The sequence below is a fragment of the Rhipicephalus microplus genome, unplaced genomic scaffold (genome assembly GCF_043290135.1).
Source record: "Rhipicephalus microplus isolate Deutch F79 unplaced genomic scaffold, USDA_Rmic scaffold_18, whole genome shotgun sequence".
Taxonomy (NCBI): Eukaryota; Metazoa; Arthropoda; class Arachnida; order Ixodida; family Ixodidae; genus Rhipicephalus; species Rhipicephalus microplus.
The window spans coordinates 5846850-5865763 of NW_027464591.1; the positions used below are offsets into that span (position 1 = coordinate 5846850).

Here is an 18914-nt window from a genome sequence, read left to right on the forward strand (position 1 = left end):
GCGGCGGTGTGCACCTTTATCTCCCACGCGTAGTTTGTCCCGTTTAGAGAAAGGCGAGCGACGCTCCGTCACGCGCCCTTATCTCACTCTGGGGAAGAAGGGAAGATCTTAGGTCTTGCCTGGCCTCGGGCTCTACCTGGAACGATTCTTTTGTAGTTACGGGCCCACAAAGGTCACTGCAATCATTGCAGTTTCTGCGAAAAGCGCGTGCTTTTCAGACATACGAAGTAACAATTGAGACGCTTGTTCGCGCACATCTGTACCTGTGAGTACCTTTCGTGCGTCATCTGTGCGTGAGAATCGCAGGTCACGTTTCGATCTGCTTTTCATTCTGCGCATGACCTTCCAATGTGTTGCTATCGCGGTCATTGCTTAGCCTTTGCGGCAAAGCTGTGGCTTTTTAATGAACTCTCGCATTCTGACCGGGGTGACAAAAGCACATAAACTGCGCTCAGTTGAGAAAACCCGTCGAACACGGAGCGTCGCTTGAAGTGGACATTTCGATAAGTTTTATCTGCCTTTTCGCAGTAACCGCTTTTCTTAGGAGCGCTTTGCAATATGTTCGGCTACATCTTTCTCCAATCCGCCCTCAATGGAAAAGCAGGAAGACTGGAATGTTGCATCGTGATGTTATCTCTTTCTGGACAGTGAAAATAGCCAAACTCAATTGGAGATGTCCTCAAATGAAAGGTTGAGGAAGATAATTTATTGAAAAAACAAAACAAAATTTTTGTAGTTTATATAACCTATGCCTTGCCACAATGTATAAAAATGGGGAATAAGATAAGGAGATTCCTGAAGAGAGGGATGAAAATAATAACAAAAAGTCACAATACAGACAACTGTGAAATGTGCAGGTGAACCTGAGTGAAATATTTGCGACGGGATGTCACGTAAGTGAAGGCTCTTCTGCATTAAACATCAAATCACTAAAAATTTATGACTAGGCCGACTTCTGACGTGTAATTAAACGACTGTAAAACCTGTCGCTGTTCTGAAAGGGTTGGGTGTCAGAGCCAATATTATTTTTATTTGTCGGTTAAGTAATTCTCTCACGCTGCAGTACACACGGCATTCAGGTATTATGTGCTATATGGTCTCTGCTGCTACAGTCATCACAGCCGAGATTTCTGGTATTCCCTATGTAACATTTAATCGAATACGAGGATACAATGTCTTCAGAATCCGAATAAATATACGGGAAACTTTTTCACGCACTTCTGAGTCGATACAATACACACTTACGGAACGTATACTCTAGAACGCATACATATCAAGCGAGATGCTATTCACAATTGTTTAATTATTGCAATGAGATCGTGTACCGTGTGAAAGCAGTTTAATCATTATAGGGTGTCCCAATTATCACGCGTGTGGTTAAAAAAAGAGGAATGGCGTTACGCGATGCAAAGCTATAGTGCACTTAGGGACATTTGCCATTGATGTTCATCTGTATCAGTTGAGGGCTTCTTTTGGCTCTTCGTAGATATTAGTTTTTTTTTGTCTTTCACGACTGAGACAAAAACTTTTTAGAAGCTACATCGCTGCATTGCACTGTACTTTGTTGCTTTTGGCCTTATGGCTTGAAGACATGGATAACTCATTGTGATTCGGGTGATGGTTCTCGTTATTTCCACTTTTTTGCTTGTGTATTGCACATAAAGGGTACGGAAGAATTTCTCTAAATTAACATGCGATGGCAAATTCATTTAGCGTATCCATCCAATGTGCATTAGTTGCCGTACAGGCTGTCTGAGAAAGTAAAGAAAAACACTGCAACTTTCGAAGACCAAAATTTATGTGCGCCTTTTTTTTAACCCACTGAAGAACATACCAGAGCCCGCACATATACAACGTATACGCAGAAGCAGTTCTCCGACCACGATTTCCTTCACGCTACAATCACTGAACACATGCTTTTTTATGGTACATTTGGTTGTTGTGCCCATGCGCTCTATATTCCAGGTGCTGCACTTGTAGGACACACCTAAGTAAACCTTCGCCATCCTCGGGCGACATGATGCGGTCCTATTCGTAGTCCGCGTATTCGCCGCAGGTTTCTTGGTCGTACGCCATCACTTGCATGTCGCAGTTTTCCTCGTACTTGTCCGTGCAAATCTGCGGCACATCGTCTTTCACCTTTTTCGTAACCCATAACATGCATTCTGTAGGGGAAAAAAAGAAGAAAATAAAGCACAATAACCTGTAGTCCAGGCACAATTGCGAAGAACAAGAAATTGTTCGGTGGGCTCATTTCTTTGTTACGTAGAACAGATGAAACGGACAGACAGTTGGGCTAACTAAATGAGGGTTATTCTGTCATCGGCAGCCTCGCGCTAAGATTACGTGCCACGTGACAACTTCTAGCAAAAAAGAAAATGTTGCGTAATCGCTGCCTTGTCTACGAGTGGATCTGGCCAAAACTGCCAGAGATGAAACGCACATAAATACACTACAAAGTGGACGGGAGAGCACTCTCTGCCGTAGCTCTATCGGTAGAGCATCGTACGAGTAAAGGGCCATGATATGCAAGTTTTCATATATCATAATCTGAGTTATGTGGATTATTCCTTGTACATTCACAAATAAGCTGGCGAAGCCTAAAGCGTTTGGTCGAGCTCTTGATCCTTAATTGAACATATTTTTTATTATAAACGCGTGACCAGCATGAGAGTCAGGCAACACTGGCGCTGTCGATAGTCGTGACGTAACAAGATTTTGACAGAAAACAATGTAGGGAAAATCTCCCTGCAGCCTTTATTGGCGCTCTGCGCTGTCCCACCCACAACATGGCATACAATCGAACAGTCAAAACCAACAAGCATCTGCCCCACAACACTTCTTCGTCTTAGTCCACGCCACACGCAATTTTCTACAAAGTGTAACTTGCCTTGTGGTCGTCTGCGTTGTGGCAAACGATATGGCTTCGTGGTCAACGAGTCTCATAATCATATGGCAGTTTTGGAATATTAAACTCCCACAAAGATTATTATTGCATGCAGCTCATATGATTGCTTTGCTGCCACCTTACCGTCTGTGTCTAAATGAGGCATGCCGAAAATGACGCAGTTCTTGTAGTCGGAAAAGTAGAAGTTTGCGTGGTATTCGTGCTCGTAATCTGCGAAGGAAATTCGTGCAGGGCATGAATCAATATACAATTCACACTTAGGCTTCGAGGCATTGTTGATGCAACTGCTGCTTACTAATAGACTGACTATATCAATTAACTGACCATCAAGACAACGGCTATCTCGAGTTGAGAAGCTTGTTACACAAAATGCGAGGACTGGAGAGAAATTTGAAAAGTATATGGCACGCAATGTCAACATTACACTAATAAAAACTGAAGCCCGCAAGCATACTTGCGTGAAGAATCGATTCACTGAATGTAAAAAAAAATTACTCCAAGCTTTTGTAGTTCATACACTGAAGTGGGTGGGTAGGGTCGAGGACTGCGTCTCATAAACGACCATAGTATTCGACCACGTATGATGCGGCTTAAAAGGCGAACAGTGGCGGTAGTGTTGTGATGACGAACGTGTTGCTTGAGACAGCACAAGGCTATCGTCACGTCAAAATAATGACCACGTCTGCTTATCATTACCCGAATTACCGCGAGGGAAGAGCATATCGCCTGTGCGCTCAATGTTACGGAGCACTGAAATTACGGTGCGCAAACGGTCATGTCCCGTGCTATTTTGTTATATTTATCGAGTGTCTTCAGGGAGCGAGATAACAATAAAACATAACGCATAGAAAGTTGGAAATATGTAGTTCTAGCACATGCTTTGCAAACACATTTTAAACTTTGTAATTCTTTACTCTCCAGCTTCGAGCCGTCCGGCAAGCCGAAGCTACCAACCGGGTCCAAGGACTTCAAGCGGTCACCTGAGGCACCGCCATCATCATCAACGACGAAGGTTGAAGGGAACAGGGGTTCATCCCCCTTCCCCCCACCCCAGCCGTAGGAAACTGTGGGACATTAAATGAAGTTCATTCATTCATTCATTCGTTCATTCATTCATTCATTCACACTTTATCAGGAATACCCTGCTTTGCCTAGAGGCGTCTAAGCAGAGGGGTTACAGCATGAAAAAAAAAACAAGCATTAGTTGGAACCGCACACTTGGTCACAAGGTAATGAATTTCCCTCTTGTACAGTATGAATACAAAAAAGAATTAGCATAAAGGCTCGTTGCAGTCCAGTATTCTTGAATCTTAAGGTCATGGTCGGATCGTATAGATATAATATTTTGCCCGCCTTCGTTTCTTTAGAAGTTACATGAGTAATCTTGCCTATTTCAGCAATTAATCAGCACACGAACAGTACGACTTTTTCCATGCAAGAACCAGCAACAAGCCTTCAGTAATTTCGCCATAAAGTGCCCCGAAATATCTTAAAGCTGTGGCTATATTTAGCTCGGGCATATAATACAAACCTCTTGTTTTAGATCGGGCACCCTGTATATATGAAACGGTTAACTAGATATTGCATGTTTCTAGCCGCAATCACGAAAACTAGGCAAATAGGTGCATAGTAGAAAACTCCATGTTGATGGTATCCCGCGCGGCAAGAGTCACGTGGCATGCCAAGGTCACGACCCACGCGTGACCTCAGGGTCGCGCCTTTCTCAGAGCCACGTGGCGGAGCGCGCCCGAGGCAGCAAACATACTCCGCGCGTGTACGTTACTATGATGACGCACGTGCGAGGAGGCTCCGCTTGAAGGTCAACCGAACGCACAACGACGTCTTCCGGCATTCTATTGGAATGATTATTGCACGATCAACTTGAAATCGGACTGAAACTCTATTTTCGGACTGGTAGAATTGACCAGAGTCGCAAGCAGGTAAGAGTAGTGCCCACTAACCGTCATCCATCGTGTAGGTGCTCGTGTCGAAAGTAGGGCCTGGTTTTATGTGGAAGGTGACATTCCTCCTGTAACAAGAGGAAACACGGAACACGATAGCTGTACGCATGTCTCTACACGTATGTCAGCAATGTGAGACTTTCTTTGGGGTTAAGGTTATGGGGGCGAAGCAGTAGTCACGGTATGTAATGTCATCACGGTCTGTCATAGACAGAGAGAGAGAGAGAGGGCTGCGTTATATATTGAGGAAGAGCATTGCCTCTGAGAGAGACTTTTACGACATGCGCGTCGCATGAGTTAAGTCACAAGCTCTTGCGTTGAGGCTTTGCGACGTCGGCGTCTCATGTCGTCACACTTTGTCTTGCAGCATTATTCGATTATATGAGTTGCGAAACTCCCCGTAGGCTCCGTGTATCGAAATCCAGACACGCCCTTGCCCCCCTACTGACAATGAGTAGGGTGCCTTGATGTGCGCGCCCACCGGGGCACTCTAGAAAGGAGCAGATTGTCGTGCCACCTATTAAATATGACACCCACAATTAAACGCATTATTTGTGCTTTGTATTGCCGCTTCCAGGTGGCGCGAACGTCAGCTAACACCAGAACAATTGGGCAAACTGCGTGTCCGGATTCTTGAACGCAGTTTCACCACTCGTATAATTGAATAACTCTGGTGTCATGTAGTCCCGGTTACTAGCCGATAGGCGCCACAAAAATGAATAGGCGCCACCGGTCCACCGAAAATGAAGAAAGCAATAGCTAACCAAACAAATAGCCATTGACATCAGTGAAGCTGCAACACCCTTCTTCACATGCCGCACGGAACTGAAGCCGGCCACGCAGAGATGAAGGAGAATTAACAAAAAGAATAAGGGTAAGCTGCAGCTCGATGCAGCTTTCCGACGACGTTAGCGGGACTGAAACACCGTTGTCTACATGCCCGTTTTGAGGCTTGACACCACTATTTCCTCACCGAGCAATATCTCACAAAACATGCATGATTGGGCCCTCTCCGGGTTTCACTTTAGTGTAGCTAAAAACACCCTTGCTCCCATGCTTCATTCCTCCCCAGTTTTTTTGTATTGCACTGCTTGTGAGTTTATCCGAGAATGTATAGTCCAACATTTGCTCGTGTTTAAAGCATAGTAAACTTTGCTTCAAGACTAAAACTATAATAAACCAAAGTACTTCGAATGTAGGGGCTTTAAACAGCACCCTCAAAAAACAAGTGTTTCACCAACTATAAGTCACAACATATTTCCCCTTCTTTGTCAACAAAATGACGTTTTTTTAGTTTAAATGAATTATTCAAGTAATGCTAAAACATCCATAAAGCTGTGTGCAGATAACTGCGTTCTGCAGAGCAGAATAACTGAAGAAGACGACAAATTACTTCTCCAAGCTGATCATAATGTTACAGTGTCTAGAAATATACTGTATATTTCTAGACACTGCAGTGATACCGTTTCTGATTGGTGCAATACGTAGTTATTAGACCTTAACGTAACTAAGTGTAAAAGCATGACAATCACATGTTATTCTATTACTTCGAAACTTTTCAACTACACATTTATAGGAACTAAATTGTAGCAGGTTAATAGCTACAAATGCCTCGTTTTTTACATAACAAATGATCTATTGGGTTAATCTCACATTACATAGATTATTAACAACGCTAACCGTTATTTTCGCCCTCCGCCTTCCCCCCTCCATTGCTGCACTAAGGACCAAGGGCTCTTCAAGTCAGCACTTTCAAAACACTTTATGGTGTAACTGCAGGCTACTGTTCCATGCCTGCGCTTGTATTTATTTTTTTTTTTGTTCCACTCCTACGCTGGTCTTTCTCACTATCGTGATTTGTTGTATTTCCTTCACTGCTGTCATTATCACTTTTGGAGCGTTAACATTGTGCCCACCCCTTCTGTAACACCCTCTGGATTTTGAGGGTATACTAATAAATATACGAATAAATAAATACTTCGCTGCCATGGCAGCTGCTGGAGATATGATCGAAACACGAAAGGTCACAGTTTCCCAGCAAGGACGAAGCAATGAATGAGATAGCAGTAACTTGTAATGTCTCGCGAAGAACGGCAAGCAGCTCGAAACTTGCAGCGCGCTGCTGAAGCTTGAAGGGCTCACAGAAATCACACATACGAGACGAGTGGGAACTAACAGTTGTCACAGCTCGGCATTTGCAGAGCGCTGCTCAAACACAGAGGAAGGCGCACAAAAAGAACGCACATGTACACACAGTAGAACAACCGTTACAGTTATTACTGTGACAGTTGTTCACATAGTCATCTATAATATAGTATAGGATACTATAGTATAGTATGGTGTAGCAATGGGGTAAGGAGGAAGTGAAGGAGGAAACAGAGAGAGTAAAGCAAGACATAAAAGAAAAGACAACAAGAGAAATAGAGAGACCGAAAGGCATATAATAAAAAAAGAGGCAAATACATAGAAGCAAAGAAGTAATCATTTTAAAGAAGTTTTTTGGGTATTCTCGCTTGAAAAACATCCATTTTTTTTAAAGCAATACGCGAACTATCCTTGGGGATCATTGTACTCTCCTCGGAGAGTCGTGGGACTCACAAGAAAGTTAACTGGGTTAAAGTCGTCTTATACATGGCAGAGGAGAAATTACCAAGAAGAGTAACACATCATTGTTTTTCCCCTTAGAGTGAAGAAAGAAACAAAAACTGAGGGAAAGAGAAAGAAAGAAAGAAAACGAAGAGAAATAAATAGATATATACTCAGAAATTGAAAAAAAGAGGAAGTGATAAATGGTAGGAAGAAAGAAATAAAAAGAGAAAGAAAGAACAGACTGAGAGACAGAAGAGAAAAGAACAAAAGAAATCGAAAGAAAACAGGAAAGACGTGCATGAAAACAAGAGAGGAGAGAGAAAAAGAAAGACAGAGGAAGAAAGAAACAGAAAGTTGCCAAAACTGACCAAAACAGCATCAGCTATGACCATGGTGCAAGAATACTTTAGGTGACTCTGGGATTATCCACTGCCCGATAATGTTCTGCTTCGCAATGAGCCTCAAAGATGGCGCTAAAATTTTTGCCCCGGCTCCCTCTTTCTCTCTCAGTTTAGGAAAGTCCTGTGACGAAAGGAAGTAGCGGCTCTTATTTATCGTTTGTCTTATTGTCGTCACAACACCCTCGTCGCGCCGTGAACCTCCTCTCTTGTCAACCCCCCTTTCGTGGCACCCGGGTTGATATCAGATGATAACCCGGTTTTCTCAGATATGGAAATCGTCGCCCGCGTGCTGGATGTGCTTTGCGCTATTTGCCAGCAGCCCGACATGGTCCTCAGTGCTGCAAGCCATCTATCGGCATGCCACAAACGAGAACATAATCGGTCCCTTCCAGCAAAGCGCTTGCTCCGCGTCGTTTGCTCACCTAAAATATTCGTGCACTGTGGCCATGACTACCAATCTCATCAGCCCCGTTGTCTTTTTAGCATTAAGCATCCAGTGCAGGCTACGTTAATTTTTTGTCTCCTTAATTTCATGTAAAACTTTACGAAGAAAACGTGTGGTTCGCGTTTCGCTTTTTTTTTGTTTTTTCATATGTGTGTTGAATGTGGTCTTAACTGAAACTGAAGGAAGGAAGTGACAAGATGGAGAGAGAAGTGGCCGTGGTATGTTGGCCAGCCTGTACAAACTGGTATGCTACTGCGCCGTGGTGAAAGGGACGGATAAGCTGGAAGCATGCAGAAACGGATACTTAGTAAAGAGAGTAGGGGATGCACGCAGACAAAGTCCCTGGTCCTCACAGTCACGACATCACTATTGACTTATAACTACCTGTGCAAGTCTGTTGTATTTAATAAACGTAAAATTGCCTTAACAAATGAATCCAGTAAAAATTACGTGGTACTTGTTCAGCCCTCTTTGTCGTCGGTCCTTCTTACGTTTCGCGCTCAGAGCAACTATATTACAATGACGTGGTGAGAAATTTTCTGATCTTACGGATTGTTTCCTTTGAACATCCAGACGTAGGTGGCGCTCGGTTCGCTTTTGTCGAATTGTGTGCGTATTGCGCTGACACAGTCAAGGTCTCCGTCCTGGTCCATGTCGAATATGGCTAGAGCAAAAGGAAAATTCTCGAATACCTGAAAACCAAAACGATGCAACTGTGGAAGTCAATAAAACTGAGGGGAGGGGCACTTTGTTAAATGCCGTAGCGCACATTGTTCCATGATGACTTTAGCGAGAACGATGTGTTAGCGTCCTCTATCCCGCTTTCGGAAAAATTTAGGGTGTCGCCGGTATGGCCGTAAAAAGGTGAAAATTGATAGAAGACACAACACACGACTCACGCACTGTTAAGAAAATGTAAACAAAGGAATGCTGTATTTAATTAAAAAAACTAGGTTACAATTATTACTCGCACAACCGTTCAATTCCGAACATCGCACAACGCACAACCGCTCAAGTCGCTCGCAATTCGCAGACTCTCGTTCGTTCGCCGTTCTCACTGCGTCTCTGGCTCTTCCCGCGCTTTCTCGCTCTCCTCTGTCGACCACAGATCCGAGTACACATACGCGCACGCTGACACAAAACGTGCACGCACCACACACACACACACACACACACACACACACGCACGTGCACAAATTGTTCCACGAAGTCAGTGGGAGAAGTCCGTCGCTTAGCCATTCGGGGAAACAGTGTCGAACGTCCCACAGGCCACGGATGCACAAAGGGACATGTTTCTCTCTTCTTGCACCCGAACTGGCAAGGTGCATTAAAGCGGGCCGCCGCCTTTGTGCTGACCCGGCGCCCGCAGGTCTGGGAGGCTCGCCGATCGCTGCTGCCCGTAAACAAAGAGGACGGCCCCCCTCGAGTGACCAACGGACACTCGCACGGCACAACAGACGCAAAAAGAAAGAAATAAAACAAAACTTACAAGATTTGAGGCAGTCGCCTACACTCGGTCGTCCTGACTGTCATTAACGTCCTCGTTAATGGAAAAAAAATCATAAACAAACCCACACGCCAATACACAAACAGAATTGTTTCCTTCGTCGAAGAAGACAAGAAAAAAAAACTGTTTAAGTACGCACAGTTCACTCGGTAAATCCCGGCACGCACTGAAGTTCTCAACAGACGCCAACGCAACTATGGCGCACTCGCATAGGGATGGGTCTTGGCGCAGCTACGGGCCGAACGTCTCAGTCGCTGCACCTCACATTCGGGGGCGTCCGACTCCTCCGCAGACTCTCCGTCGTCATCAAGGTGTGAATGCGTATTGGTCGTTGTCCAGCACTTCAACTGCGACACGTGCGCAGTGGTCGCGAAGCGGCTCGCCCTTGTTTCGTCAAGGTCGGCAACTCGATACGTGTCAGCTGGCAACACTGCCGTGATTACAAGGGGGCCCCTATATTTTGGCTTGGCTTTGGCAGGCTTTCCCGTCTGTTCTGGAGCCCTCGTCATGAAGACCACGTCACCGACACCGTACATTTTAGCCGGGAAGTGGCGCTTGTCGTAAGCAACCTTCATCTTCTTCTGCTCGCTCATGAGGCGCTGCCGTACACGTTCGCGCAGCCCGCCAGGCTCCTCCCACTCTGACGCTTTAGATTCAACCAAGCGCTTCAGTGCCACGCTGTGAAATTCCGGTCGATAACCGTGTAACATCTCGAAGGGAGTCTTCCCAGTCGTCTTGTTTACAGCGTTCTTAAGCTGCACTCTGCCTCACTGAGCTTTTCATCCCAATCTCGCTGCTCTGTATCGACCATCGATGTAGTAATGACTGGGCTCGCGTACTCGGAATTCGTCTCAGTTCCGATTCCCTCTCTTTTGCACTCTCCGACGATGTCACGTATAGCCTCTCGCTTTGCTGCATTCGTGCGGTAGGGCCGAACAGCCACGGGTGCGCTACCAGGTATCTTCCGTATGTCCATCGAAAGGGCAGGTGTGCAGCCAAGTTCACTGAGATTGGCGGCGAAACAATCCCGGTACTCATTTAGGAGGCACGCGAGCTCACGACGCTGCTCCTCTGTTACGGAGGGGCCCATTTTAATTTCCTCGCACTCAATCGGCCGTCGCGCCTCCGTAACCAGAATTTGCTCTGGCTTCGCCGCGCTGCACTCCTCTCTGCACTCATTTATTTCCTTCATCTCGCAACTCGGGATGTCCACTTCAGTCGCGTGGCCAAGTCTTCGTCCTTTACGTAGAACCACGTCATCATTTCCGCTCGCAAACACCGGCACAGTAACCTCTCCGTCCTCCATGTCAACAAGAATTTCGCGCCCACAGTTGTTGAATAGCACTGCACCAGCGACGTTAGACTGCGATGACAGTCTCACCCAATTTATAACATTGGCCTGCAGTGGGGTCTCTTCGGCAGTTTTCAAGCGTAATTTCGGACATGAAACGAAGGGTTCGAGATGTGAGAATGGGCACTCGTCTCTATGCCAGAATTGCAAGCTGCCGCCCAGCTTAGCGTAGGTCACATATGGCAGCTCGGTAAACGTGCGACCGACAAGCAAATCGACCGACTGGGCCTCGTCGGGTACAACAAGTATCTGTATGTTCTTGCCAACGACGCCATCTATCAGCAAGTCGGCCCGGCACCTGCCAACCGCACGAGCAGCTGGAACTCCTTGGCTGCCGAAACCATACAGAGCTGTCGCATCTTCCAGCACTTCCGCTCCGCACCGCACCGCCGCTGATTCGCGCAGTAAGCAACCGGAACTGCCTGTGTCTATCATGCCAATCAAAGTAACATTGCCATTCCATTTAACGTGCTTCAGAAGCACGCCAGGGTCAATTTTCTCTCCAGAGACAGCGTTGGTCTCATTTCTGGGGCCTTTTGCTTGGCAGTGTTTGTGGGTATGCCCAGTCTCCCCACATTTTAGACATTCTTCTATTCGTCTTTCCTCTGGGCAATCCCGCGAAATGTGTCCAAATTTGAAACAATTATAACATTTTGGCTCACCGTACTGATTTCTGACGGCTGGCCGCTGGTCCCGCCCGTCGTACCCGGACGCACCCTGCAGCGGTGCCTTGGGTGCAGGCTGCATACTAGGTGCATCGCTCGTCGCTCTTCGCTCAGCCGCTGTCCCGAAGCGTTCTCGTCGCTCACGGTCGATCCTCTCAAATTCCTGAATGTCATGCAACAGGTCATCCGCGTCTTCGTGCGACCTTCCAAGAAGCATCGTGCATAACTCCCGCGATCGGAGACCGATCAGCACCTGCTCCCTCGTATCACAGAAATCTAAGTGCGCCTCTCTGCAAAGGCGCACCTTCTCGTGGAAGTACGCAGACGTGTTCTCATTTCGCTGCTGCATTCGCTCTTGCATACGCCTCCATCGCTCCGCCGCCCGTGTCTGGCTGTAGAAAGTCCGCCCGAACATCCGCTCGAAATCGTCCCACGATAAAATTTCGGCAGCTCTCGAACGGTACCAATCTTTTGCGGCGCCGACCAGGTGACACTTGGCAGTTTCGAGCAGGAATGGCGTTGGCCACCGGTGAAGCGTAGCCGTCTGGCGCAAACTTTCCATCCATTCCCGGGCTGCTGACGTGCAACCATCACCGGAAAAGTCTGGAATATTCCTGCTCAAATCGGGCATCACCTGAAACGTGTTGATGGCCGCCTGGTGTGGAGCCCCCGACGGCTCCGGCTGAGGCAGCCGCCGCAGCAGGTCCGCCAACAAGCGGTCTTTCTCGCGCAAAGCGTCGAAAAGTTCCCGCTTGGTGAGCCCAGCACAGTCGTCGTCATCACGGTGACCACTCTCCTCCGGCGATGATCCGTCCAGCATGGCTTATGTTAGCTCTCTGGAAGTGCCCGCTCACTGGAAGCCCACAATTTCTTTGTTCTCACACTGACGCAATTGAACGCACTCCTCGCTAAGATTTTCCAAACTCGTTCCGAACGTTTTCTAAAATCGGTCAAATCCCACTTCTGATGAATGTTAGCGTCCTCTATCCCGCTTTCGGAAAAATTTAGGGTGTCGCCGGTATGGCCGTAAAAAGGTGAAAATTGATAGAAGACACAACACACGACTCACGCACTGTTAAGAAAATGTAAACAAAGGAATGCTGTATTTAATTAAAAAAACTAGGTTACAATTATTACTCGCACAACCGTTCAATTCCGCACATCGCACAACGCACAACCGCTCAAGTCGCTCGCAATTCGCAGACTCTCGTTCGTTCGCCGTTCTCACTGCGTCTCTGGCTCTTCCCGCGCTTTCTCGCTCTCCTCTGTCGACCACAGATCCGAGTACACATACGCGCACGCTGACACAAAACGTGCACGCACCACACACACACACACACACACACACACACACACACACACACGCACGTGCACAAATTGTTCCACGAAGTCAGTGGGAGAAGTCCGTCGCTTAGCCATTCGGGGAAACAGTGTCGAACGTCCCACAGGCCACGGATGCACAAAGGGACATGTTTCTCTCTTCTTGCACCCGAACTGGCAAGGTGCATTAAAGCGGGCCGCCGCCTTTGTGCTGACCCGGCGCCCGCAGGTCTGGGAGGCTCGCCGATCGCTGCTGCCCGTAAACAAAGAGGACGGCCCCCCTCGAGTGACCAACGGACACTCGCACGGCACAACACACGCAAAAAGAAAGAAATAAAACAAAACTTACAAGATTTGAGGCAGTCGCCTACAGATGCAAGCAGAAAACACATGGATAGAACTATGATGACAGAGAGACTAGGTGCGAATGCCATATATTACCCAGCTTTGCATCTCGTTGAATAATACTGTACGAGGGCTGACGTGCTAACTCGCAACGCACTGCATAACACTGGACAATATAGTTCTGTTTCGACGTATTGTTCAATATTTTGCAGCGTTCCACCTATTAGGACATTAGCTCACACACATACCTGACAGGGTTTGCATCGGCGCCTAATGAAAAGTAGATATCATTATCATTCTTTTGTCAATACCAATACAGGCACATGAACAAATAACACGGTAGATAAATTTAGAGCCATATTACGGTTTTTTTCCAAAATAGGGCTTATGGTGCTTCTAGTCTTTCAAGGTTAGTCTAAACATATTACACTGTGAGTGTGAGTAAATAGGGAATACATTCCCGCTTACTATTTTGAGTGTCAGGCGTCGTTCAGATATCAAAATATTTTCATCAAAGAAGGGGCCGATTTGCAATATAATAACTTATATCAGTGCGATATCACCTCAGATAATATATGTGGTGACCGCAATTGTCGACATTGCTACACCCTGATTCTACTCGATGGGGTAATTGCCATGAGAGGCCGTTATAGAACGCGCACTTATGTAATACTTGGTGCTCACCCTAGTACACAAAAAGCAGAGTATGCGTGATCTTCCATAGAAGGAAAATTAGCTTCATAATATTAGTTATATTAGTCATAATAAGTAGTTGTTAGTGTTTAAGTTAATGAAATAACCTTATGATCATGAGAGACGCCGTAGGAGAGGCTCAGAAAACTTCGATCACCACGTGCTTTTTTAACGTGCACATAAATCTAAGCACACGAGCTTCGAACATCTTCGCCTGCTTAGCTTTATGTAGGAGATATCTATCCCGCTATAGGCGTGCACAGAGTTCTCAAATAAGTGCGATAGGGGAGTCGAAGGGGGAGGGGGTCAAGCTTGCAGCCACTCCTCTTCTCGCCCTCTCATTGGATGAGCCCGATATAAGAGAAGCCCTCAAGGTGGGAGCGTGCGGAGTGCTCTCCTGGGCGCATAGCCGAGGCACGAAAGAACAAAGGAGTTCAGTTGAACTGATGGGTGAGAGTCCTGATGGCCTCGATGTGGTCATAATCTAACCGGCTAAATCCTCGGTGTGGTGGCGTCGTATGTAGCAAAGGCCACAACCCCTAATCCATGCACCGGTGGGTCAGCCGGCAACATTGCAAGCACTGCGCAAACTGCGGCGGCAACGGCTGTCATCACCACGTCCTTCGGATCGGACGACAAAGCTGGCAAAGTGGAAGGAGGGGATGAGGCCATGGTTGAGCTTGACGAGGCTGCAGGCGCACTCGTGGAAGGGGGGGGGGGGTGATGTACTACGTGGTTTGGCCCCCAATGATGAGGGCATCGCGGAAGGAAGGTCTCTGAACGACGGCTGTCCCTCCCCACTTGTCGGTGTTGTTAACAGCGATGCGGGCACGCTCTAGTGCTTGGCGGCGAGTCACGGGGTCGTCTGACGAGGCGAGAATCGATTACTACGGCGTTGCGCTGGAGCTGCCAGGAGGGGTAGCACGGCTCGTTCATCTATGGGTTTCCGTTGCGGATGAGGCAGCGTGAAGATGTGGTGGGCAAGTTCCCTAGGCGTGGCTTCCACCGCAGCGGAGGCCGCACTCGCCACGTGAGCAGGCCGCCATGGCATGGCTGAAGCGACCGCAGTAGGCGCACAAAAGAGCGGCTGTCGAGGGCGGTCCGGCATCTATTACTTGTACAGAAACACCTCCGGTGGAACCGCGGTCCCCTAAGAGGTAATTGTGAGGTACCTACCTCACCAGACACAGGAGACGTTAGGGACGGCACAAACGAGATTAACAGCGATGTCGTCGGTTGCGACGGTTGCGTCGACGCTTTAGACGATGCCCACGCAGCTGTTCTCCACGGGGAGTTTCCCCCTCACGTGGATCTCGCAGAGCCGGTCAACCTGAAGGAGAGGTGCCGGATCGGTGAGGGATAAGATGTCGGGTGGCCGGGAAGGCAGACAGGAAAGCCCCAATGGCTTCGCGGGTTGCAGTGAGCAACGAGGAAGTAGGCCTCATTGCCAACTGGGCGAAAAAAGATGGTGCCGCCACGCTTTTCGCCCCGCTGCAGGAGAGGCTGGCGCCTGTGACGCGGGCTCCGATTGTGTGTCAACATCCGGCTGTTGTGAGAGGCGAGGAGACGTGGTTAAGCGGAAGTCGGGGACGCCAGTTTCCGTCCATGTCGTATCCAAGGTGTGTGGAGATGACGGTAATGGTGTTCGATGTTCTCAAAAGGAACTGGAATGAAAGGATTCTTCCGTCTCTTAAGATTTCACTCGAGTTGGCGTGGCCATGAATGAGTGCTCTTCTTCGCGCGCACCAGAAGGCGAGCTTTGTTGTGTTGCAGCCTAAGGTCATGGCTGCTTATCGCGGAGCATTGGCGATGCATCGTGAAGTTCTTGCTGCTTCGGGTAGAAGCCAGTCTTCTGATTTTGGTTGGCCCGAGCATGATACCGAAGTACAGGTGGTCTCATGCCTCGGGTAGCACTTAGAAGGGCTGTGCGCCCGATGACGCGCAGCAGGCGTCGAAAAACAACGCTCGGGAGGGAGCTAAAAAATCACAAAATATCCACGGAAGAATGATGAGTGGGATGAAGCGTCCGTCAGTCTCTCCGCGCTTCTGTCCGTCCAAGCTTCTGTAAGTGCGATCATCCGTGGGTCTATCCGGGGGGGGGGGGGGGAGGTGTTTATTTTTATAAGAAGAAGAGAAAAGTGAGCCCCGTAACGGTCTGCATCAGGGTGTGACACCTCAACAGTAGCTCACAAGGGATGTTGGTGAGGAGAGATTAAAATGATAGGAATAAAGGTGTAGAGAGAGAGAAAGAGAGATGCGCTAAGCCAGCAAGCGAGGACATATTGAGGGGATAGGAGAGATAGGAAAGATGGAGCATGGTCACAGGAGTCCAAGGACGGCGCACACTTGCGAGAGCTCTTGTCGGCGTCAGGAGATGGCGTAGAGCAAGTCCAGTAGGTCAGAGCTACGCTGTCGTCTGAGATCGGCGTCAGGAGATGACGTAGGGCGAGCCCAGTTGGCCAGAGCTACGCTGACGCCGGAGATCGCGAGGGCACAACCAGTCGGCACGGAATCCAGCGAGCGAGATGGGCCCATCCATCCATGCGTTCATTCGTGGATCTGTTCGTGCGTCCATCTGCCCGTCCGTGTGTCCACCCGTGAATCCATCCATCCGTTCGTGCATTCGTTTCTGCGTTCGTCCGTGCGTTCATGCGTCCGTCCGTCCTTGCGTCCAGCTGTGCGTCCGTCCATCCCTCTGGGCGTCCATCCGTTCATTTGTGCATCTGACTGTCCATCCGTCCATCCATCCGTTTTCATGTGTGCCTGTCCGTCCGTACATCTAGTAACACTCCAAGTACAGCCATCTCGCATCTTTTCATCATATATTCATCATGCAGAAGGGTTACCAACCAGCAGAAATTCGAAGGAGTCAACAAGAGGTGGCTACCTACTACTACTACCCACATCGTGGACGCATGACCCACCGCGTAAGGAGCTTCGCCCCTAAGAGGCAGCCGTCTCTGTTGAAAGCTCAACTCGTTCTCCGCTCCCTTCCTGAGTGCTGTTATCTACTTGAACGGTAGCCAGGATCTCTCCAGGCAGGAGTGGTCTCTCCTCCGGCGTCTGCACATCGGCCACTCGTGGTCTGCGTTCGACGTCATTGCCTTTGCAGAGCCTGCCTGTGAGGCACGCCAAATATTCTAGCATCTTCTCTGTGCGTGCCCCTGTTCTATACTCTAATCAACGCCTTCTTTGTATCTTTAAATGCTAGTAAAAACGCGCGCTTATCAACGGTAGCCGTCAGTCCGCATTAGTTGAAAGAGTGGTCGTGATGCGACGCCACGTGAGGGGTGGGGCTGCTTGCGTCACACGTGCGTCTGAACGGTTTTCCACATAGATGCAATACACGTACATCCCCCTCCAATAGTGTGTGTCTGTGAAATTTGTTCCTTCATACTCCTTTTTTTGTGGCTCGAAGAAAGTATTGAGGGACTATGCTCGAAGTAATGTCGTGGCCACCTCACAGTGCTCTTAAATCACCGCATGCAGTAGTGTCACAGTGACGATTCCCCAGTGACCCCTTGCTTAGCGCTATGAACGGCGGCACGATATATCTCAAAACAACGTAACTTTTACAGAGCTAATGGGACCGACAACATTGTGAACACGAAGAACGCAAGACGTCAGCCCACGGGTCTGTACACAACTGAATAATATATAAGTTCAGACGATTTACATCATGAGGCACTACATGATGGATTCTCTCCCTCATGACCGCCAAGCACACGCAAAGGTTAGGCGATGGGTGAGAGCAGAAAAGAGCTAGAGGAGAAGGTTTTAGTAGTATATTTTAGTACTTTCTGAGGTTTCTTCTAGAAGACCATATAATGTTTTTTCATGTGTGGTCGTCCGGATGTCATTTCGTGAAGCTTCTGGTTTATCTTCATTCTTATAACAGTGACTTCTATTTAGTTTTGGTTTAACAAGCAACCGAAAAGGAGGCGCAAGGTGTCACAAAAATACGTGCCCTGGCGACGAACGCACTGGCTTCTAATGAAGGATGCAACAGTGGCGAAATATGAATTTCGACGATCCCTTCACTAGGTTATTTAATACATAAACAAGAAAGTAAATCGTAGAATAACGTACTGTGAAAGCAGTGGCGGTACCATGCACTTTTTCACCCATTATTTGCGTCAAGAGCGTCGAGTAAAAGGCACAAAATACCAGAGTAGCACAATACCGACTAAGCAACCGCATCTTGTTCCACTAGCTCACTGCAGCATTGGGTGCAAGGTGCTGTGTGTGTTTATATACAGGCTTCTAATCTCGCCCCTTTTGCCTCTTTGGGTTTTGTAAAGTGGCTCCATGTGCAAGCTCGCACGTTGGATGATAATAGTATCGACAATGCCGTGGATAAAAAAAAGTAGTAATCCCGACTCAATCGTAATTTTTTTAATCGATGCAGGTGCAAAAGCAAAGTTGCTCGACGCCAGTTTACGAGAGGTTCCTCGTCACTCCGGTTTTTCTTTTTTTTTAATTTTCTAGCTGTATTCTTGGGTTCGCCAACGTTGTCGCTAATGACTTGGTAATTAAACCGCAGGCCCTCACACCCACGCACAAATAAAATTATCCCAGAAGAGGATGTGTCAGATTCATTAACTCATATCTTGTTTCAAACTATATGATTAGCTGCCACGTACGAAATGACGTGCCGTGAGTGACAGATGGTCGGCACGTTAGAGGCATCTCTTTTACGACACGGGGCTTGCTTTTGGTCTATTTGTTC

General features: G+C 47.7%; 1 protein-coding gene and 1 pseudogene across 1 annotated transcript; both read right to left on the reverse strand.

The window, feature by feature from the left end:
• Nucleotides 1-667: 667 nt before the first annotated feature.
• LOC119178483 (uncharacterized) lies at nucleotides 668-18395 on the reverse strand. Its single transcript, XM_037429692.2, has 5 exons — nucleotides 18275-18395; nucleotides 8854-8996; nucleotides 4870-4937; nucleotides 3032-3118; nucleotides 668-2165 (listed from the first exon to the last, which is right to left on the reverse strand). Exons 1-5 carry the CDS (start codon nucleotides 18383-18385, stop codon nucleotides 2029-2031), a joined length of 546 nt encoding a protein of 181 aa, XP_037285589.2. The 5' UTR covers nucleotides 18386-18395; the 3' UTR covers nucleotides 668-2028.
• On the reverse strand, nucleotides 11336-12647 carry LOC142785153 (uncharacterized; annotated as a pseudogene).
• Nucleotides 18396-18914: the final 519 nt, after the last annotated feature.